This window comes from Curcuma longa, chromosome 21 (genome assembly GCF_044706935.1).
Source record: "Curcuma longa cultivar G26 ecotype Majalengka, Jawa Barat chromosome 21, ITB_CL_G26_1.1, whole genome shotgun sequence".
Classification (NCBI taxonomy): domain Eukaryota; kingdom Viridiplantae; phylum Streptophyta; class Magnoliopsida; order Zingiberales; family Zingiberaceae; genus Curcuma; species Curcuma longa.
In genome coordinates this window covers 12,419,515-12,443,161 of record NC_133881.1, presented here as the reverse complement: position 1 = coordinate 12,443,161, position 23,647 = coordinate 12,419,515, and the positions used below count along the sequence as shown (strand labels likewise).

The following is a 23,647-nucleotide window of genomic DNA, read 5'->3' as shown; positions in this document are numbered from 1 at the left end:
GATGATGGAGGGAAGAAGCTAGGGGATGGAACCTCATGGGCACGTAAACTACGTGCACTTGATAGGCACCAATGCATTGTCTGGATGCCATTGGATTTCAGCTTTATGAAGGACCAAGTGTACTAGTGTTGGTTCGAGCCACAAGACATCTTCAAGCTGTTTGGGCCACTATCAACAAAGATAGATTAGATGAGAGGAGGCCATTAGCATCGGCAGCCTCCACTTTAAGGGGATTTCTTTTGGAAAACCTGACCACTGTGTAGAAAACGGGAAAGAACTCTTATATTGCTGCTATTCTAACAGACAATTATCACATGCATATATAGGACTCAACATAAACTCTAAAATTAAAATATCTAATGTAGGACGACACTCATAACTTAATAAGTCATAGTACCTCTTACATAGAATACCCATATTGGCTTTTGCAAGGTAGTGGCACAGAGACCATCTAGAAGTATTGTATGAAGGAGGATCTTGACTCATTCAAAAAATACATACCGGTGCAATGTATTCTTCGGTTCCAACAAATGAATTTGATGCACGCATTGGCTCAGCTACAAATATTGGAGGAGCCCTTCCATTTATCCATTTCTTCTTACCCTCAACATTTGGGAGGAAAAGCTGAGATGGATGCCGAAAAAAATTGTAAGTAAAGATAGCATTTCCAGTTTCATATATAATGGTGGCAAATAATCAACCCACCTGAGGCTTGCAAGGTGTCAAACATGATAAATCAAAATCTGTCAAAGAAACATGGCCATCACGCTGAAGCAAGATATTCTCTGGTTTCAGGTCCCGGTATATGATACCTATAGCAAATAAGCAGACATTAAACATCAAAAAGACATGCATACATAACATAGAAATTCAACAGAAAAATCTTTGCTAGTTCATTAAGTTAAGCTAAAGGTGTTATTCTACATTACCACAAGTGAGTCCAAGAAAAATAAATATACAACTAGTCAAGGTTTGAAATACATTCTGAACCAGAGTTTTAGTCTCCAGTCAGAACCATATAGTGTCGGTGTCGTGCCGTGCATGCTGATTCAGTCACTTACTTGAGAAAGGAGACATTTTTCAGAACAAGAATAGGTATTAACAGCTCAGGTTTGAAATACATTCTGAACCAGAGTTTTAGTCTCCAGTCAGAACCATATAGTGTCGGTGTCGTGCCGTGCATGCTGATTCAGTCACTTACTTGAGAAAGGAGACATTTTTCAGAACAAAAATAGGTATTAACAGCTCAGAGTTACAAAGAGCTATCTGCATACCTTGACAGTGAAGGTATTCAAGTGCTACAACTACTTCTGCAGCATAGAACCTGTACAAATAGGATGCCCTCAGCAGCATTGAAGGAAAGTAATTACTCTTTAGAAACAGAAAATGAATACCTTAGAATTAAAAAAAAGTGTGTTTTGCTTGAAATACTCTAACACGTGTTTCAAGGATGAGAAGAACAATTGCAGACTTCTTCCAATGAATGACAATGTCTAAAATCAGAGTTTGAAGAAATTCAAGTGAGCTATACTATGTTGAATAAATAATAGTGCAAAATTGGTAAAATTGTTTTCTTAGTACTCTCTTCACATCAAGCGCTTGGTGATATGTCAATGGAACATCCCTCAATTAAAGTTTAATATCTACATCAAATGCAGACGTCATCACATATAATCACTCCTAACCAGTTAAATGTAAGACCCAACCAATGACAACTCAGCCACCATTGCCTATACTAAAATCTCCCTCAAGTAAAGCTTACTGTCTTCATCAAATGCACAAGTCCAACCATAGCATATTATCATTTCTAACTGGCAATATTTAAGGACAAGCTAATGGCAACTCGACCACCAAAGTCATAGACAAACCTCACCATGCCTATAATTAGGCTCCTTGGTCTAATTATGACCATGATTTTTAAAAACCATTTGTGATGGTTGGCATAGGTGAACCATCTCATTTCTCTCACCAACTAGCACAATGGATACTTCAAAACCTACTGTGCAACGCAGGAGGCAGGAGACAAGCACCAACCAGGTAGCTTCTTCTCCAACTTTCTACTCTTTTCCCCACCAGTAGCATCCTACTGTTGAGGATCAACATAGGCACCAGCAGCAGCATGATCCACACATCTAGTTTTTCGGTCAGGAACCAATTTCCTAGCTCGAAACAAGATTTTAAACCTTCACTATAACAATCCAAACAAATGAGAGTTCGAATCTATTAACTTATCAAGATCAATCATTGGCCCAAAATGTTGAAAAGTTAATGGTAATTCACTTGTCTAAACGTATAACCTCTCCTTAAGCCCAGAACCTCTAATGTGGAACTAAATCGAGGGTGGGCTAGATATGACATGCATGACTATATAGGAAGATCGTGAAAACAATTATATGAGAAATAGATCAAACTGTTGGTGAGTTCTACTACTATCATGAATGGTGAGTTTAAACTAATCACAATGCTCACGTGAGCAGCGAGACTGCAGCGGCGCAGATCTTAAAAGCCAATCTAGGCTAATCATATTATATTTTGAATTTTATCCAGGTGAATTAAGATTCAAGTTTCAAGATTGAAGATCCAAGATTCCTATTGTGCTAATGTGAATTATCCCCATCTCTAGTAGGTCATACAACAAATCCATTTATTACTCGACTCAGTTCCAAGTAAGGTCATGAATGTTAAAACTTCCAGATGACCCTAATTCTTGGGTCTTATTACAACTCGATTAATTACTTTGAACACTTGAATAACATGTACGCATGTTTGAGACCAACACCTCTAACACTAAAGAAAATCGACCCAGTCAATAAAAAGGTCAAATTTTTTATTATACTAATTTACACAAATAATGCCCACTATCACCTTTTGGTGATGAACATCCACACATGGACATTCCATCATTATAAGTCAGCTATATCAATGATTATGATAATTCATTCAAGTTGGTGGTGAGAAAATGATTTTTTGAATAACATATGAATATCATATCTTCTGTATGTTTACCTAAGAAATATTTCTATATGTAAACCTAAGAGGTTAAACAATTCAAAGAACCCTAAAGGGCTAAGTTGGCTGATATCCACCCGGATTTACAAAAATACCATCCTTTCAATGATTGGCCATGTCCTTAGCAGCTAGCGTCATAAATGGAATATTTTAGCCCCATTCTAACATATGTTGTTATGATTTTGTAACTAGGGTAAATTTTTATCTTGCACTAATGGTTGTAGCTTCTTCTCTCTATGATATATCTAATGTCTACTTTATAATCATGCACATCACATAAGCAAATATGAAGAAATATTGAACAATTGTTGCAACCACAATTTTGAAAGAGACAAGGCAATATTTTCCCCTATTGCAAAATAGGGAAATGTTTTGATCAAATCATGTTCCATAATAATGTGCAAAACATGTTACAGTTATTTGTGATTCGCTATTATAAATTTTTTCTTTGAGATCCTGACTCTAGTAGTTCACTTCTTAATAGATTTTCTTATTTTAAACAAACATGAAATATCTAAAATTGGAGAGTAAAACATATAAGATTATTTATAGGTGATAGAAAATTTATTCCTTTTACTATATGCTCAAGTGGAACCACAAAGTTGAAATGAGAATTTTAACACATTGAATTATTAGATTCTTAATTAAGATAAAATTCAAGCATATATAGAGTTTCTTGCTAAAAGATTTTCCTGACATGCTGAAAATCAAATACATGCTGGATTTTTTCTATCAAAATATGATTAGGTGGAGTACCTCCTGGTACATGGGAAAATACCCCAGGTCATGACAAATCATGGTGCTTGTAAACCAACTTTTTAAGTTGAAGATATGGTGACCATGATACTTGTGAATCCTTAAGTGCAACAAAGTAAAGGTGTGATCCTTGTAGATGAAGCCTTCTAAAGTTGAGAAAAATGTTTACCACTCCTCTCGGAATCAACATTTGGAGGCTAACAGTGACACATAACTATATCACTTCTTTAAAAACTGAAAATGAGAAGATTTTAGGTATTTATATGGGACCATGGAAACTTGTGAAGTTCTCGACTGCTCATTACTTCAGAACTTAAGGCTTGAGCACAGTAGATGGACACTCTAATCAAGAACAACACACATAATCTTCACGATCATGTTGCACCTAGAAGAGATTGGAAAATTTCTAAGCTTAATGTTTTAAAATACACCCAGAAGGAATTTATTGCCTGAACAATACAAGAGTTGTCTAAGTTAACCAAACATCCTTCTGATAAGGAGACAATGGTAATTGGTGGTTATAATTTGGTAGTTACGCTAAATTATCAACAAAGGAATATCAAAAGAATGTTAAGTAGGTCACACTTTGAAAGGCATTGCTTCAGTTATCACCTGACATTTACACTACTGTTTGACCATTTGTAATAAATCTATTCTGAAATATTGCAGCAACCCCAGCTTGGTACACAGAGCTCCCGACAATGCGGGGTCTTGACGTCCCGAGGAAGGATCGGACCACATTGGATTTATTATATGCAGTCTTACCTTGCATTGCAAGAGGTTGTTTCAGCGACTCAAACCCATGGCCACAAGGTCACATAGTAACAACTTTACTGTTGCAGCAACCCTACTATAACCAATGTCAATATCAAGTTCACCAAGAAGTTATGCAACAACTTGTCATACCAAAGAATTTAAAAATATAACTCTCGATTCTCTTAAGCATTATAGAATTAATAGAATAAGAATGCAAGGGAAGATAGAATCCATGATTAACAGCTACATAAATCTTAAAAAGAGATTTTAGGTCACATAGAAGAAAATACTCTCAAAAATCCATACCACTTCCTAGATAACTTTTTATGGCATATTTAATTTATTTATAGGTAGTATGCAAAGAAATAAAAGAATCACCAGTTAGAAAAGTATGCATGATAACTACCTAGCAGCATCTTCCTTGAGGACCTTCTCAGGTTGTTTATCCAGAAGTAAAAAAAGCTCTCCACCAGGGCAGTAATCTGTTATCAAACATATATGTGTTTTTGTCTGCAATATATGATAATACCTGGTTATTATTCTTCAGAGACACATTAGTGTATATTGGGCATCAACAAATACCTTTAGATCGTAGTTAAAAATAGATGGTTGTAAAAAAGTGATTAGTAAATGATGCAATAAGATGAGTATAATGTTTTATTTACAAATTACAATATCAATCAGATAAATAAACATCTACCATCACTGAAGAACTGCTATTGTAAGTTAGTCTCTAATAGAAGCAGATCATTATCATAGATATGATTTCTACAATATGGAGGCATTTATGATTTTAGTTTGAGAATATAATGTTTTATTTACAAATTACAATATCAATCAGATAAAAAAACATCTACCATCACTGAAGAACTGCTATTGTAAGTTAGTCTCTATAATAGAAGCAGATCATTATCATAGATATGATTTCTACAATATGGAGGCATTTATGATTTTAGTTTGAGAATGATCTCGGGGATCCCTTAACAAAATAAATAATATATCAAAATCCAAGATGAAAAATGTGTATCAATACAATCTTCTACCATATTGTAACAACGCACAAACTGAAAAATGTGTATCGCTTGAAACATTTTGGGTACCGCTCATTCAACTAACCCATAAATACTGACTGTATCGTTGAGGCTTAGGCCTCTCTAGCTCCTCCTGTTGGTAGTGCACCACCAAGAAATATTAGAAGAATCGACCTCAAAGATATATCCTCAAATCTGCCATCTCAAACTATCCTCTGTATAATGAAGTTGGTACAATTAAATATAAAAAACAGTCACTAATGCCATGTAACACAATTTATCTTCACAGAAAAGCACTATACCAAATGGGTTAAGTACCAAAGACAACCTCCTTTGAAATAAGGTAACAAATATAAACACACAAGAAGAAAAACATAAGCAATATAGCATGGTGTGGTCTACACCTAGCTAATAATAAAATTTGATCAAACTGTTTCCTGTAGTGTCCAAAATCCTTCTTAACCCTCCCATCTTAACCTCAACAGAGAAAATAAAAATCTCACTGCACATTCCTGAGCTATCTAAAGCTCTCCTTAAGAACAAAACTCTTCTTTATAAGCTCTCTATTGTCCGATCTTCATGAGCCCTGTGATAATGACATGCCTTCAATACATTCCCCAAGAGAAAAACCACCATCACAATGCAAAAACCAGCTTTCAATCCTACAACAGAATTTTCCATTTATTTTATTGGGACAAGTGAATCAGGATAAGTGAATTTCCTAGCAAGTTTCTATCCTCACGAATTCTACTTAATCTGAAACCCTAAGGAAACACTCCAAACACAATCTCACTCCTCTCACTTTGCACTACCATTGCACACATTAATACCCAATTCTACATCATACCTACACCTAGCCTGAGCAAGAGACCCTTGTGCTCAGGCATAACCTATTTACACCTTTGATCACTCCACCCTCAGATAAATAATAAGTCTGCACTTTGTCTATTTGGACTTTGAAGAAACATTGTGCCACTTGAGCTCACTATATGTGTCGTCCACCCCATATCTACTCAGTATGTCTCCATAGAAAAGTTTTTCTACACCTTTTGCTATCATGTGAATTCACCTCCTATGCCCCCCCCCCCCCCCCCCTCGTTTAGAATTCCCTTAGCTGAGTCATAGTGATACCGTTTGATGTACTTAGATTCTTAGCTTTGGGAAGAAAGGCACCTAACCCAAGATGTATTATAGTCAAGATAAACTAAATCTAACTATGCTGACAACAATGACTTCCACTCCAACTCATCTCTCATATTTAAGGTCTTAGTCATAACTAAATTGAACATCTCAAAACACAACTTGTTGCAAACATCACTGCACAATATAAATTGAATACTAGGCTGTGAGATAAAGTTTTTTCGTTTAAGATGACAGCAACAACATTTTCAATCTTGACTGTTTATTATTTTTCAGTGTTGAAGTCTTGTTATTTGTTGATGTCTCAATGCTTGGCCAGAAGGAGAAAGTGTTGGTGTCAGCTAAAAGAAAGAAAGACGGGGAGTTGAAGAATGAGTGGAGGAAGAAGGAGAGAGGTGAACCATACCTTGTCTTTTATCTTTGTCGACCTTTTGTAGTTATTGATCTGTCTTCCCCTTTGTCAATTAATATTGAATTTCCTTCCTTGACACCAAATTCCTCTCCCATTGTAAGTCCCCAGTGTGAAATCAACTGATCCAATTGGTATTGTGAACTCTACACTATTTCTATCTCAAAAAAACAATGAAAAAATAAATTCTACTTGCTTTGAGTGATAGAATGGAATTTCAAACTTCTGATTTGACTTTGAATTGAGATCTGCACTACTGAGATAATAGCACAAGAGGTTACTCCCTTTGTATAACTAGTGCATTTACTCTTGAATCTGAGTGACAATTTTCTCCTTTGCCAATAAATGCAATAATTTCAGTGGCCACCTCCTAAAGCGCCATCTTGATCTCCTACCAATTTGGATTGTCTTCCAAAAAACAACAAACAAAATGGGTAACAAAGTAATCAATTGTTTGTGCATGCCTTGTCACTAAGCTTAGTTACCTCCACAAGCCCCTCCGTAATATTCAAATGCTCAATTAGGTTTTTATATTCTACCATGTATAGATTATGTAGCCTCCCTCATGAAAGGGATTCATACAGCCTAGCCTCCACATCAGATGGTTTTCTTTAACAATAGTGTTCATCATGTAACACTCCTCCAATCTCTTCACATGCATTGTGATGTAATCTTGTTAGTTACCATACTGATGAATGATGACATTATTCATGATACATAGTTAAATGGTATTGACCTGATTGCATTATCTCCCAATCACTAACTCTTACTCGATGAAGTACCACATAAGTTCTAATCTTGCAACATATCTATGACCTTTATTGCCAAAAAGGAGAAACAATACCTTAACTTCTTAATAAAGAAGTACGAAAAGTTTGCTAAATTTCATAGCTCGTTCAATGATGATGAGATGTTTATTAAATTTCTTGTCATGCCCATAATGTATCTTCTATTCTGATTGTTGTGCCCACTACAGAACCTAGATGCACTCCTTCAATCTAGCACCTCCAGCTCAATACAAGTTGTGAAATTGAGGTCATTATAACTAACTTGTTGATATTGACATACCAAGGAATTCCTAATAAGCCTAATAAGGTAGATATGAAGTCATTGTCTCAAACCATCCTCTGCAGATTGCCCTGAATGTGTGAATCACCCACACCATGCAATCAGGTTGTATATGCAATACTCTGAATAACTCTTGTGCATTCCAGAACAACCAGCTTTCAACACAACAAAATAATAAGATACAGTGGTTTGTCAAAAATTATTCGAAAAGAGATACAGTGCCTATGAAAGCAAAAAATATAAGGCAACTTAGACAAGCCTACCCACAAAACGTATGAAAGCAAAAAATTCCCTACTAAGGCAACTTAGACAAGCCTACCCACAAAACGTAGGAAACTCAATTAGTCCTCCCTAGATTCCCTACTGATGAGAGAAGCAAGTGAACCCACAGTTCGTTCACTCCTTTGCACCTAGCTCTCCTCAAGAACAAACTTCTTCTCTCCAGGAGGCATGATTTTTGGCATGCTTTTTGAGGTGCTTTTTTAGGTGAAAAATTATTGTCACTATCAGAAAAACAACTTATGACAAGTAAAAAAGTTTTTTTTTTTTTGTAGCTGCCACTATCAGAAAAACACATGGCCACAAGCACCTAGCACAATATGAGCTGCCCAACAAGTACAGAGTAGTATGGACTAGTATTTCAATCCTTGTAAGATGGATCTAGTCCTTAGTATTTGAAAATCATATAGCAAAATTAGTTTCTCATTGAACTCATACTTGGATAACTTCTATACCAGTAATGAAAATCCTCCTTGTGTAGAAAATTTTAGAAAAAGGCAAATGATTATTACATCCTTTATGGGCGCTGAAATGTTTCTCTTTTCAGAAATAATGTAACTTATGACAAGATATTTGGAGGTCGTGTAAAAGCTTTAGCCTTGTATATGATAATATGTTATTCTTCACTAAATTTATCTAGAACAAAAACAAGCAGCTGCAATGTGAATCTAGTCTTTAGACATTTTCAATTGCCTGGTTCCCTGGTCTTACAAACATCACTAGATAATAAGTTTCCCAATCCTCACCAAGAGGTTTATAAAGATACTATCAGACAGCCACTTATTTGCCTAAGTGGACTTAAAAATTCAACTAAAAAAAAGGTTGCAGTGAATTACCTGAAAGGATGCATATAATGTAGGAAGGAAAGGATGATCCAACATATCAAGTATCTCTCTTTCTGCACAGGCTCTATGCACCTGAAGAAACACCAAGTGATAAAAAAAAAAAAAAACAGGTGATGCATAAAATTAAATATTATAAACAACAGAGAACACAGGAAAAAAAGAATGGCATTGATGAAAAGCAAAGACCAAGGTCTTGCGCCATAGTTATCTTGGAAGAAAATATTATTTCATTTTTGTCCAGAGTTTGAATCCAAGATTGATCCGATTCTTAATTTAAGAAAAAAAGTTATATTATGAGGGAAATAATACTGCAAATCAGGAACTCTTTTTGTCGTGGTCAAAGACACAAGCCAATGCACAAAGATAAGAAAATGCATACAGCATATACATAGAGTGTAAATGAGTCTGGTTAGTAAAAAAATTGAATTTGAAATGCAACAAAAAACTTAGGCTCCATTTATCTCTTGAAAAGCTGAATTCAATAGAGTATTTACTTGCTTTCTGATGTTCTGGTTGATAAACAAAACGTCAGTTAACAGAAAATATTTTTTTCCCTTTGAAAAAGAAGTTTTTTTTTTTTGAGCCAGGCCAAGAGACACTATTCTCCATCATTATACATTAAAAAAAAATTAAACTCCTCATAATAATAATTACTATAGTAGTAGTAGTAGTAGTAGTGGCAGTGGTGGTGGCTTACGAGGTTTGATTAAGCTGTTATTCAAGGATTAGAAGAGTTAATTGTGAAATATTAGCAGAAATTAAGATTATCTAGAGCTGAACCAAGATGTTTTAATACTGATATAATCAAATTAAATCCTATTTAGGTTTGATTTGGTGTTAGATTGGCCAATTGAGGATTGTATCTGTTGATTTGGTTTGCCTTGTGTTTAAACCAGGCACAATTCACACACAAATTGGACTAGTTCTGGCTGAACCAAGTCGAACCAAGCCAAACCGTGATAATTGGATTGGGCAATAGAAAGAACCCTTTTGTAATCCATAAAATCTGTCAATTTTGTAAGTATGTGGTCAACTACCAGGGCTTACCTTGTTACGGTTGAGCATGACACTTTTATCCATAACCTTCATAGCATAGTATTCTCCAGTACCTACCAACTCCACCAAATGGACACTGCCATCCAAAGCATATAGAGTCCTCAGATCAATGAGTTAAATATACGAACATAAGTAGTTGAACCAAGCACTTAAAACAACACCAGATAAAATGAAATAGCTAATAACTTCAAACTCGTACTAGAATTATAAGCATTTATTCTCAATAAGCAAGTTGATTACATTGGTTAAAATTCAAATGTTGAAGAAAACAAATTGATACACATGTTGAATATAAAATATTTCCTAACACCTAACCTTATAAAATTTAGAGACAAAAGTAAGTGATTTGCTGGATGATACTCAGACTTGTCAACATCATTGGACTCAAAGGGTCAAGATATTTTTTGGAAGCTTGGTTGGGGTAAATTGTCAACATATAGAATGTGATCTAACTTTGCTAATCCTGATTTCTTTCTGCATCCTATGTCCATTTTGTAAGGATGCTCCTGAATCCTGATGATGCTAAGGGCATGTACAAATGGAAATTGTACTGAGTTCCATGCTTAGGAGAAAGAATTTTTGGAGTTTAATTTGAGAAGTTTGGGAATTAGAATAGGTTGAGTTAGTTTGAGGAGGGAAGTGATTACAAGCATGACTTTTGGTTTGGGCCTCACTTGTTAATCATGTTTAGTAAGTCTGGTGGTATTGTAATAATCTGAAGCATGGAGATGATCCCAGAGAGATTATTTCTAAGATGTGGTAAGAAAAGTTGCTTATAATGCTTGGAATGGCTAACCAAAAGAGAGAACTAGAAAAGGTGAAAGATCCAAATGGGACTCTGGATTTCCTCGCCTAATGTGCTTTGCTTTGTGATGCTTCTTGGATGAGGGGGCATAGAAGGGAAAAAAGTATTCTTAGGAACGCTGCAAGCTATCCACAGTCCACACTTCCAAAATTAATAATGTAGCTTTTTACAAAGTATTGAAGCAGCGAACAAGGGTATCTCCATGTTACAAAATTGTGTCGGTTCAAGTTCATAAAATATATATCAAACACCTTAACAGTGGTAGAGATTTTACAAAATAGGCACATCCTACAAATCAAAAATTAACAAGGCATATTTTTTTAATACTATAAAGCAAAAATTATAAGATGAAATGTGGCCACTGGTTACAGTAAAACACATATTAAGCAAGAAAAGTAAACAACACATACAAATAATGGATTAGTGTCATAGGCTGACTGCAACTAAATCTAGAGTATAGTCACCTGCCAGTATCACCTGAGCCCAAAGGTTTAACAGGTCTGAAATGTTTCAACCCTACCGTTTCTCCACTACCTAGAATCTGCAGAAAATTAACATTGAATATATTTAAACTACATCATAAATAACAAAAACCATGAATATTCCTTAAGTTATTTAAACTAAATTTCTATCAAGACAGCTAACTGTGCCTTGTGCTTCTTGCCACTAAAACTGATGAAACCAGTTTATCTTACTTGTTCAATCAGCAAATTCCTCCCTCGCAGATGGAACAATAGAACAGATTAACTTATATTTTATTAAAAGGAAGTAACATAACATTAAACAAGCTAATTAATAAAAAGATTTGTCATCTTTTCTCTCTTCTTTTCTTTTCGGGTATTTTTTGACAGAAAGCAACAGAAAGATTGTTTTTCCTAAAAAGAATCTTGCAACATAGGAAAACAAGGTTCAATTCATGAAAACAGCCTCTTCTGCGTAACGGTAAGATGCCCTTCCTCAATCTATGACAGCTTAATCATTGGAAATTTCTATGCAGCCCACTTAAAGAGGGAAACAGTGATATTAACTAAATTATATGGCCTAAGTAAGCCTTGTATACTTCAGTATCACATACTTTTTGGATGGCCCTCCATGATGGATTACTCTTCATGTGGGGCTTTGGGAGAACCAACTTTGAATGATTAGCCCATAGATCCTCTGGTTTCTGCACATAATCCCCAAATATGATGAGAATAATAATGACTATGACAAAAAGAAAATTAATGGAGCTTACCAAATTAGCATCTGGGAGTTCTCTAACAGCTTCATCAACATTATTTGCAGTTTCTTTCACCTAAATGTAAAGCAGTTGCCAGTTGTAATTAAATCTAAAAATCAGAAGAGGAAATGGAAATGCAAAGATGCGGAATCTTAATGAAAAGAGGCAATGAAATTAAGGTTTGTGCTAGATTGAGATGACTACACTAGACTGGATATCCATGAAATGTTCATACTTTAAACATGTCAAGATTATAAACCTGCTCATCACCTATAAATATCAAAGGTTATTTGATATGAACTGAAAATTTCAAAGGAACAATCAAAAAATTGTTCAATTAAAATATTTATATATAGTCCAAATTATAAAGAAGTTACGGGGGTCATGGTTAGATTGTTTCTGCATGACTATATGACAGGGATTCACCATAGGAATAGCAACTTTCCTGTTATTAAGGGATAGGCTGCCTCATGCAACACGGAAATGTTGAAGTACCAAATTGATAAAGCACCAGTTTATTACCAAATTGATGTAGCACCAGGCCTCAGAAAAGACTCAAAACACATGAAGAGAATATATATATATATATATATATAATAAGTTCAAAGATGAATGAATTACATGGGATCCTAAGCTTTTTTATAAACTCATGCAACAATGTCAATCTCCTGGACCAACAAGAACCAAACATTGGTAAGTTATCGGCATCTTTCTTTCGTAGTCTTCAAAAAGCAAAGTAGCAACTCACCATGTTTGTGAAGCATGGTTTCGTCATTATCTTTTCTTGGACAGCTTTCTAATGAGTAAGAAACTAATGGATCATCATCATCTTTAGTTTGTTTCACAAGAAGTCAATTTTTGCTATCGCCTTTTTCTTCGAAGACTCCTTGTAATTAGTAAGAAACAATTGCATGGGTTTTGTCATCCTAATTATCGATGAATAAAGTCTGCTTCTAATTAGTAAGAAACAATTGCATTGGCTTTCTCATCCTAATTATTGATGAATAATGTCTGCTTCTAATTAGTAAGAAACAATTGCATCGGAAAACTCTGATTATTGATGAATGAAGTCTGCTTCTATTTAGTAAGAAACAATTGCATCAGTTTTCTCATCCTAATTATTGATGAATAAAGCTTTTTTTTTCTTTCTTCTGAGACATCCCTTTCAATTAGTGAGAGAATATTGCAACTAATCTAAAGGTGGAAATACTTCTCCAGACTTTCTTTGTGGCACTCATGTAAAAAGTCAGCATACAAACTAGAGGCTCAATACCTTCCACAGTTCAGTATACTCTCTAATTTGTTTTCTCTCACAATGTCTAGATAAGAAATCCCCTAAAGTAGATAATATGAGATAATTTGAATTCATAAATGCAAAAGAATAGTTTGCTGTATGAGGTATTTTATAATTTCTTTACTAATATTGGAATGTGTTATACACACAATAAAGCTCTCAATCACACGATAAAGTTCTCAATCTGATGGATAAATCAAAAAAGGAAATCAAATATAGAAATAATTGATTAGTCACATGAATAACTAGAAACAGACACATGCTAATTAATTGATTCGTCAATTTTAAAATATTTTGTTTGAAGTACTCACTGAACCATCTATATGGAAGATACAAAAATCTAACTTCAACTTAGCAGCAAATGGTGTTAATTGTTTATTATTAGAAAATCTTCCTACAAACATCGTCAAGCAAATAGAACTACTAACCAGCTTTTCACTTTTTTTGGCAGTCTCTTCCGGTATGCAGTTATGGAGTGGTTCAACATGCTCACTTCCATCCAACTGGACACCAATAAAATACTGAACTTCCCCCTGTTGAAGAAGCAGAATTACATGTAAATCTGCCGACATACATGACTAAGTAACACAACAAAGTCAAAATTTCTGAAACAACAAAAGGATAATCCTAGCTTAAGAATATACCTTTTGATCACGCATGGGTTGCAAGTGAAAAAGATTCCAGAACTTTTTGCCTAAGATATGAAATCATTTAAAAAATATAAGGTTTTCAATGAATTCAAGAAGACTTCTCTAAGATGATTGACTAGCTAAGATTGTAATACGAGAGTCAAAAAAATCAGAGCTTACAAAGAAAACAGTGCAAAAGCATGTTTTCAAAGAGAAGGTTTGTGCAAATATGGCAAGCCATGTGTTCCAACAACTTGAGATCGGTTATATAGCTCTACTCCCTCCAATGAGCCAAATGTAAAAGTGTGTTGTTAGTACAACCTAGTTAACATCCATTTCTTTCAGTTATGTTTAGCTTTTGTTGGTCTTTCTCATCCCTCAAATCTTCACTTCAATTCTAGTTAATCTACTTTTGTAAATACCAAATGCATTGTGATCTATGACGTAGTTCATGCTACTTTAAAAATGTTCCCTCTTCTTGCTTTACTATCCATCACGATTACATGTAATGACTTGCCTTAGTGACATTTTTTTTATTCTAACAGGTATCCATCTCAACATATTTATATCATTGTTCTTTATTGTCCAACAATTTGACCCACATATAATCTTATAAAAATTGAGGCATATGATAATCATACAACACTCTGAAGCACATCTTTATTTAAACCACCCAATCTTCATCCTTACATCAACATTTATTTACTTACAAAAATTTCATATTCAGCTAATGTAATTATTCTTTCGCTGATCTTCTACAATTACTAAATTATGTTTGTCTGCAATTAAATTTAGACATCCATTGTAACTCAATCCATAGTTTCAACTTTCAAGTGTTGATCCATTACACTTGGCATGACTAAAGCATATCAAAAGCCAACGGATGCTAATTCTATAACAGCATAGGTAAATGTCACTGTCTTGTTCGTGCCAACATAATGGTCCTATCCAGAATAGGGTCTTAGTCCATGTCATCTAAAATCGAACAAGATATGAAAATTCTCTTGATATGGCATTCTTTGATTATGTCTACCGATCACAGGGAAGAGACAAACAAACTAAAAGGAGAAGGAAAGGGAAGAGGAAAAGCACCAGCTAACGACACCAATAAGGAAGATTTTCTTCTCATTACTCATCCTTCAATTCCATAAGTACGAAAAAGAGATAGAAAGGAAAGAATAGAAACATCAACTACAGCACCAGCAATAACAAAGAGTAAAGCAACATATCGAGATGTATTCATATCCTAAACGTATGTCTATCAATTCTAGTTGAGCTTGTTCGAGTTCAACTCTTAACAGTTGATCAAGAAATATTCATACGTGAGAAAATCAACTCCAATACTGGGAACATTATTTAATTCTTAGAAAATTGTAGGATTAATCTCAATACCATGCTATAAGAACCAATGCTCACATCCAATGCACGAAACTCATTTTGGTATTAGGAGATATACCCATTAGCTAGAATGTATGTTATATTTGTATACCTATCATGGTTTAAAATTTTGTACCGTACCAAGTGAAACGATCGAAACATATTGTTCCGATAAATTATTAAAACTTAATACCATTCAGCATAGGCAATGACTCATGTATCATTATGTCGATGAGTATTGTTTCATGCTAACACTCGACATCCCTTGACATATTTTTTAACTTGTCTCCATCAAAAATAATGTCAAAATCGAATCATTCCAATGAAAAATAAAGTTGGAACTTAAGTATATAGTTAGGTTATTTTCTACCTCCAATTTGACACTGGTACCATCAAAATGTTGGCACGATATTGAATCAGATCAAAGACCAAACCTTCGGCACAACTCGAGATTTTGAACCTTGTGCCTTATTACTCTAAATTTTTAATCCAATTTTTTATAATTACTATGTTTATATTTGGAGGCAAGCTAACTAGAAGGGGATTTTAGGAACAAAAGATCATTTGAGTTGATCTTAGAATGCTATGAAGCGTGTGGAAAGGTGTTGAGTGTTTGCATGACATGAAACTGAAATCATACAGTTTCAGCTAGAGGCAAACCTCTGACACATAATTTTTGAAACAATACAAAAAACATTTGCAAGTAGTAACATGCTATGGAGGTGTATCTTGAATAAGACGACTAAGTTCATCTAGTACTGGTTGAAAAGATAAGGACTCAGCTTAGTCTACCCTTATATAAAATTATACTATATTTACCAGAAATCCATTAGTTAAACTCCAGAAGTTGTACCACCTGTCAGTAAATTAAAATACATTTCTCTAATTGCATTCATACAAAGTCATTTTAAACACAAAACAGTTGTTCCTAGAACAACGTTACAATTTGCTGTAGTTCTCTAATGTGATATTTCAAGTGCAACGATACTAACAAACTATAGTGCTTTGATTAATTAAATAGGTAGGCATCAGACGGGATAATGCTTATTTTGCAGTAGAATGGATCTCATCGCAACATTTACTGGAGTGTTGGTTCAAATTTACAGATGAGATAGCATGAGAACTAGGCAAAATGCATCAAATATAAGATTTTAACATGTCGATTGCTTAGTTTTATAGGCTGCTGCAGTAAGCTATCAGTTGCCTTGAAATTCATCATTCCAACAACCCCCTATAATGAAATTAAAATATCATGATAAACATGTTGTTATGATTGTGACATTAGGTCCTGGAAATAACTACAACAATATTTACTTGTACTTTGTTTTTCCGAGAAACATTCTAAAACGTAATAGCTAGTGCACCCAATCATAGTGATAATGCAACTATGGCATATCCTTCTGCCAACATGAGCCAATATTGTCTGAAAAGAATTTCAAGATCTTCAAAGAGCAAATTGAGGTCACTAAATACAAGCACATAGGTTGTAAAACTTGGCCCCCCAAAAAAAGAGAGAGTCGGTCAATTAACTGTTGAATCAGAGATGTACAAGAAGAACCTGTATCCAACTTAATCAATGCCAGAAAAAAAAAGTATTGGGCAAAAGTATAATGTTATTGTAATAAAATGCAACATATGATTATAGCATAAATAAGGAACATAGCTTTCCTTAAGATGCCATCTCTATAAATTTATCCCCATTAAGAAAATAGCAGAAAGTGCAGTCCTCTGAAATCATAGTAGCCAGAATGAACAGCAATATTCACATTTTAATGAACAAATAGGCAATACCAGTTTTTGTGTAATTTATCAACTGCACAGTTACATCTCTTTGGTTATTGATAGCTTCTCTGATTTTCCTCACAGTAGTTGGATCAGTTTCAGGGCCTTGGAGAAACCTACAGATCCAAAAAAAAACCACCAGTTAAAAAGAAACAGCAAAGTTGAATTTTGAGGTGTGAGCTGAGGCCCTTTCATATTCTGAAGCCATTAATGTCAGCTAGTGTATGCATTCTAATATACTCAGATACTAAAAAAACCAACAGAAATTAGAATAGAAATGTTTTAGAAGATTAGTATAACGCATATAAATGTTAACAAATCCTATGGGAAATTGTGCTGCCAGCAATCATCTTTCACAATTCATTTTTTAGTTTTTCACTTCAGTTGCGCATAAGAGGATGATCTGTGCATGGTTGAAGCTATCAATTGTAGCAGAGACAAAATTGCATGATCCACCAAATACAAACTTGGCAAGAAATTGAAAAATAAAAATAAAAAAATAAAATCCTGCCCACCTACAATTTCTTCCCAAAATTTCTTCACGACTGTATTCTGTCAGTTCCAAGAAACTGTCAGATGCAAATATCTGAGATGGAAAAATTGAAATGTTAATTTCTTGTTTCCAATTTTCATACTAGGTTGTTATTCAGCAGAAACAACCAAACATGCAGCTAATATGAAAAGTACTAGAATCTTACAATAGGATTATCAGGAAGCCGTGGATCAGTAATCACAAAGTTCTTCTCAATGCGTTCTAGGGTTGTAGCAAGATCAATGCCCCGTCTCATCTCCCTTTTTCTTTCCTTATCATCAAAACTCTCTGGCCTTTCATCATCACTTTCCATCAATAGTTCTTCCTCCACAATAGCTACGGCATGGTCATGCTTTTCATCATTTCCATGACCTAAGCCAATAAGTCTGCAACCAAGAAAATGAAAGATATAAATGAAGTTATTTATTCCGTTTGTTATTTTTCTCTGTTGCTATAATGAGACCAGTAATATAATAGTGGTGTCTTACAGGATGCCGGAAGAGAAAATAGATCTTGTAGGGTGATTATTCAATTGAGTTGGCCACAATTATAAGTATATTCTTCTGAAAGATATACCACATTATAACCTACCCCATGAAGGACATTAGTCCTGACTTTCTTGATTTTGTTGTAGCTTCAGGGAGTTCAGAAATTTTATGCATTGAGATTCTTGTTTCACCACGTGAATTGCGCCTAACTGAAGTTGTATTTTCTGACTTCCTCCTTTCAGGAACTTCAGATGCCACAGGTTGTCCACCACCTTCAGATTTCCTCATATAAGTGTAATTTCTTGATTCTGAAAGTCTGCTTGGATCCTTTACGGCCATTAATAAATCAGAAACTGAACTGCAAGCTCTATCTTTTTGCCTAGCTGTAAGGTTTGTTTATGTGAGTAAACATGTCTAGAAGTTAATTTACAAACTGGAATTGAAAGTTTCAATGTACTTTATATACAGAAATGGCTCATTACCATCATAACGAATCAAGGACTCTGGTAATCCATTGGGCCGTACCATTGTTTCCTTAGATCCTTCTGTGTACTTGCTAACTTCCACTTGCATCCTGCAAACAATAATTTAAAAAAACAGTTGTAAGAGAGCATCTACAGAGGGTATAAATCACTTTGCAAAATCATTATAGACTTGGAGTTGCAGTCCAAGGATATACAAGATTCAATATCAATTCATTTATTAAGTAAGCAACACTGTAGCCGAAGGAATGATATATGATTCAGGTTGGATGATAGCTATGGGTATTGTCTGACACAATTGAATAACAGGAATGGTTCTTGTTTTTTTCCCCCTCTTTTTGGTTGAAGATGATCTTTGTATTCTCATAATCATAATAGGAAGAGCAACGTTTTTATCAGTATCATACCCAATCAACTTGAGGGTGTTCCCTTCCTCATCTTTGATGGGAGCAATAGTTAAAAGATTCCAAAATGGTGTACCATCCTTCTTGTAATTCAATATACGACCACAATAATTTGTACCAGCTGACAGCGTTTCCCTTATTTTTGCAATCTCTGATGGATCAGTTCCAGCACCTTGCAAGAAGCGACTGTCAAAAAGTCAAGCAAACAGAAGAATTGTAAGTTCAACTCTTAATATTCGTCGATCAAATTGAGAAAAAAAACAATAAAAAGCCTAAAAAGATATTTTGGAGTAGCTGGGCCATGAGCAAGGCGCTTCACACGCACTGACACACACGCTTGCCTGTGTGTGTGTGAATGCGTCTAAGAAAACCTATAACGTAACTTCATATTATGATTTGGTTCCAAATTTTGCATACCAATTTCGGCCAATGACTTCTTTGGCGAGGTAGCCAGTCATGTTGAAGAATCCGGCGCTCGCGTACATGATGGGATAGTCAGGCTTCGTAGCGTCGGACACTACGAACGTCTGCTGGAAGGCGGAGAGCGCCTCTCGGAGCTCCTCCGACACCCTAGGGATCCCTCCCTTCTCTTTCCCTCCGCCAGAGTCTTGCCCCAACGCATCCGAATCCTCAGAGTTCCGATATGAACCCCCGTCAGAGACCCTCTGCGGGCCACCCTTCCCGATTTCGTCGCCCGACCTTCGCACCCCGACTCCCTGCGGCCTCCCCGTCTCCTCGTCGGTCTTCAGAACCAAGCCCCACTCCGCCGCCCGCTGAGCTGCCGAGCCGACATCGGCGGTTGAGGACGACGAGGAAGAAGCCTTTTTGGTGACAGACACGGTCTCGGAGTAGTGCTGATGCGGCGGCACCGGCGGCACCGCCGTTGGCCCGGAGGGCAGGGCCAACCATGGGCGGATGATGTCGTCGTCCTCGGCGGACGCGAGGTGCGATTGCGGATGAAACGGCGGGTCGGAGCGGGGTTGCCAGGTGGCGAAGGGGGGAGTCGGGCTCTTGGCTTGGGCCCGAGCGGCGAAGCTGGTGGGGTTGAAGACCTCGAGGGACCCACGAGAGTCACGTGGCAGACTAGGTATAACCGCGGGTCGTGTCGCCGGGTACTTATCCTCCATTCCTGAAATAAAATTACATATTATTAAAAGGTGATAAATTCAGTAGCAGTAGTAAGGAATAAATCAGCTATAAACAGTAGTCCTTGTGCTCAGAGATCGATCAACATCTTACACCAAATAAACAGAAATTCATTTTTAAGATATTTTATTAGAAAATTCTTATATTTTTTTGTATCCCTTGAAGGTCCTATTATTGGTGAGTCACTTGTTAATGGCTACATCATAATTCTAAAATATAATTATAGTGTAGTTTAATTTTATAGCAGTACCTCTTACCTTTTATGAAAAACTAAGTACAGACAGTTAAATATTGTTAGAAACCACTGAACTATCAACGTCGTTAGCAACAGCAGCAGCAGGCACGAGGAAGAAAGTCCCAAAGATGAAAAGGGCAATACTTTCTTAAGAATAAGAACCATGCATCAGTAGTCACTTCATTTTCTTTCCGATCGCATAAACTTATTGAACATAAATGTTTATTTTTTGTGGTGGGAGATCAACATTCAGGCAATCGAAATCACGGGAACATGAACAGAGAAAGAAATCGAGCACCTGAACGGGTTGTCTAGCTCGGTGAACTCTGAAGCAGAGCTGCCTTTCTGCTCTCTGAAGCTTAACAGGCGATCTTTTTCGACTGAAGCGACTGCGCTTAAAATCTGCAAAAGTGGAAGAGGAAGAATGATTGGGGAGCAGAAGCTGCCAGTTTTCTATTTTTTTCCTTTAAAAAAAAGGGGGGTTGAGAGAAGCGATCGAGAAAAAGATCACATGGCTTTGAGCATGGGACGAGCAGAGAACAGCAGGGAGCAGCAGAATTAGCCTCCTTATCCGAGATGAGGCTGCAGTGCCAATCTGTCGGGGACGATCACTGATCGCTCGCCATCTGACCCATGCACGCTTGCCGCATGCAGACACTGCATTTTCATTGTGATCCGTTGGGAAGATCTATGCAGACACGAGGCTGAGCTCTCGCCACGTGGCCCTGGGGCCCACCCAGCCCCCACCTGTGTGTCTTTCACCGATGCCCAACTTCTTCAACCGAGTCGCCGTCGCCGTCGCCCTCCGGCGGGCGGACTCGGCCTCCTTCCCCCTGCTCTGTGGCGACGTGGCGTCGAGGCAAAAACAAATGAGGAGGAAATAAATGGGCGAGCATACCCAGCGACATTATCTTCGACAGCTACGCGCTCGAAATGCCTGAAGACAACCCGAGCCACGTTCGCCGTGGGTCGGGTGTCGAGGCTCGCAGGACAAAATATTTACCCAGTTTGTCATTAAATGGAGCAGCGGCTTAGCGAGGGATCGCCAATAATTGCGTTCTTGAATCTCGATGGTTCGGTTCGATATCCAAATCAAGTCGATTCACGTGACAGCGGTCGGGGCTCGCGTCGCCGGGCCGTTGAGACGTCAGCAGTGACTTAGGCTTGCCTTCAGATTCGCCGGGCCGTTTAATTCATCGAGCACCTGTTGGATCTGCTTTGTCACACACTGGTAAAGGAAAAAGTATATCGAAGAAAATAATAAGAGAGATGGAATTTGCTCAGAACCTGGCCACGCTCTCGATAACTGAAACAGTGGCGGTTCCAAACAAGAGAACTGACAAAGATAAATCAGGGCTGCTCAGCCACTGATTTTTCAGTTTGATTTACTCGTCATAACAAAAGGTGATTATATTTGTTCCTTGTTGACCTGAGATCATCTTCTAAGATGAGTCATCGGTCTCTTGACTTAGAAATGAACGGTCAAGGTGATACCAATGGACAGAGAAGGACGATGCTGGAGAATTCTGAAGCACCGCTGAGACCTGCACGGTAAGAGGGAAGAAATTGAGAACGGAAGCCAGAGGTGTCATAACTCAACCGCTCCGATGTTCAAGTCAACTTTCTCATGAAAGAGAAGGAGCGTGAGTGAATTTATGAGTATGCGTGCATACTTGTCTCTCTAAAATGAAGGGGAAATATATAGGTGTATGAAAGAGAATAATGAAGAACTGTCTTATCTCAATTAAAAAGAATATCCCTAAATAAAGATTCTGTCAGAAGAGATAATTTTGTTATTGTTAATGTTGCGATGGCCAATTTTTTTTATTGCTAATTTCATTATCGAGACAATTTAATTTTTATCCCTAATTTTACTTCAGATTTGTAATGTCTTATTTTTGTTTCTAAATTTCATCACTAAATTCATTTTTTTTATAGTGAGGTTTATATCAGTTTGGTAATTTATAATTATAGTTCAGATCATCTGACAAGTAAATTTGAAATTAATTTCAATTGTAATTTCAATTCAATATATGTTTTTTATATCTTGAATGCATTTGATAGCTTAATAACTTGAACAGGGGCGGCTCAAGCCTACGGGAGATCCTAGGCGAATTTTTTTTAAAAAAATGATTGTTATTATTTTAAAAAATTTTCTCTCATCCTTTTTAATTCGGACTTGAGACCGACAATATATGGTGGGTTTAAAAATTTTTTAAAATAAATTAAAATATTAATTTTAAAAATAATTTTTTATATAAATGTCGAGAATCCAAGAGAAACAATCGGATGGTCCGGATCCAAGAGAATCCAAGAGAAACAACCGGATGGCTCGTGCTTCGCGAGAAATGGGTCGTGCTTCGCGAGAAATGGCGAGAATGGCGACAATGGCGAGAATCCAAGAGAAACAACCGGATGGCTCGTGCTTCGCGAGAAATGGGGTGGGCCGGGCGGCGAGAATGCAAGAGAAACTACCGGATGGTCCGGATCCGACGGACGAGTCCGACGCCCAACCTGCTGCTTCGCGAGAAAATGAAATGGGGGCTGCTTCGCGAGAAATGGGGCGGCGCTGCTTCGCTCGCTGCTTCGCGAGAAATGGGGCGGCGATCCGGCGCCCGGCGGTGCTTCGCGAGAAATCAGAAATGGGGCGGCGGCCGGCGAGCCGGCGCTGCTTCGCGAGAAATGGGGCGGCGGCGAGCCGGCGGTGCTTCGCGAGAAATGAGGCAGCAAGCCGGCGGTGCTTCGCGAGGACAGGGGAGATGATCGCGGTTTCGCCTGCCGCCTGCGTCGAAGCCTCGAAGGACAGGGGAGGGAGATGATCGCGGTTTCGCCTGCCGCCTGCGTCGAAGCCTCGAAGGACAGGGGAGGGAGATGATCGCGGTTTCGGCGTTTCGCCTGCATCGAA

The 23,647-nt window shown here is 36.9% G+C and overlaps 1 protein-coding gene across 2 annotated transcripts in view; it reads right to left on the bottom strand.

The window, feature by feature from the left end:
- The window catches only part of LOC141814682 (phototropin-1A-like), a 31,070-nt gene extending 9,699 nt beyond the window's left edge, over positions 1-21,371 (bottom strand). For both annotated transcript variants that reach the window (XM_074702622.1, XM_074702623.1), the window contains exons 1-20: positions 21,254-21,371; positions 21,041-21,144; positions 19,779-20,490; positions 19,365-19,547; positions 18,958-19,049; positions 18,579-18,858; positions 18,154-18,373; positions 17,971-18,041; positions 17,465-17,571; positions 14,312-14,361; positions 14,096-14,200; positions 12,389-12,448; positions 12,230-12,319; positions 11,619-11,695; positions 10,341-10,425; positions 9,285-9,365; positions 4,928-5,031; positions 1,275-1,324; positions 706-812; positions 502-624 (exon numbers count right to left, since the gene is read on the bottom strand). In XM_074702622.1, the coding sequence (XP_074558723.1) occupies positions 502-624; positions 706-812; positions 1,275-1,324; positions 4,928-5,031; positions 9,285-9,365; positions 10,341-10,425; positions 11,619-11,695; positions 12,230-12,319; positions 12,389-12,448; positions 14,096-14,200; positions 14,312-14,361; positions 17,465-17,571; positions 17,971-18,041; positions 18,154-18,373; positions 18,579-18,858; positions 18,958-19,049; positions 19,365-19,547; positions 19,779-20,488 (2,595 nt within the window). In that variant the 5' untranslated portion in view covers positions 20,489-20,490; positions 21,041-21,144; positions 21,254-21,371. The remainder of the gene's footprint in view (positions 1-501; positions 625-705; positions 813-1,274; positions 1,325-4,927; positions 5,032-9,284; positions 9,366-10,340; positions 10,426-11,618; positions 11,696-12,229; positions 12,320-12,388; positions 12,449-14,095; positions 14,201-14,311; positions 14,362-17,464; positions 17,572-17,970; positions 18,042-18,153; positions 18,374-18,578; positions 18,859-18,957; positions 19,050-19,364; positions 19,548-19,778; positions 20,491-21,040; positions 21,145-21,253) is intronic.
- Positions 21,372-23,647: the final 2,276 nt, after the last annotated feature.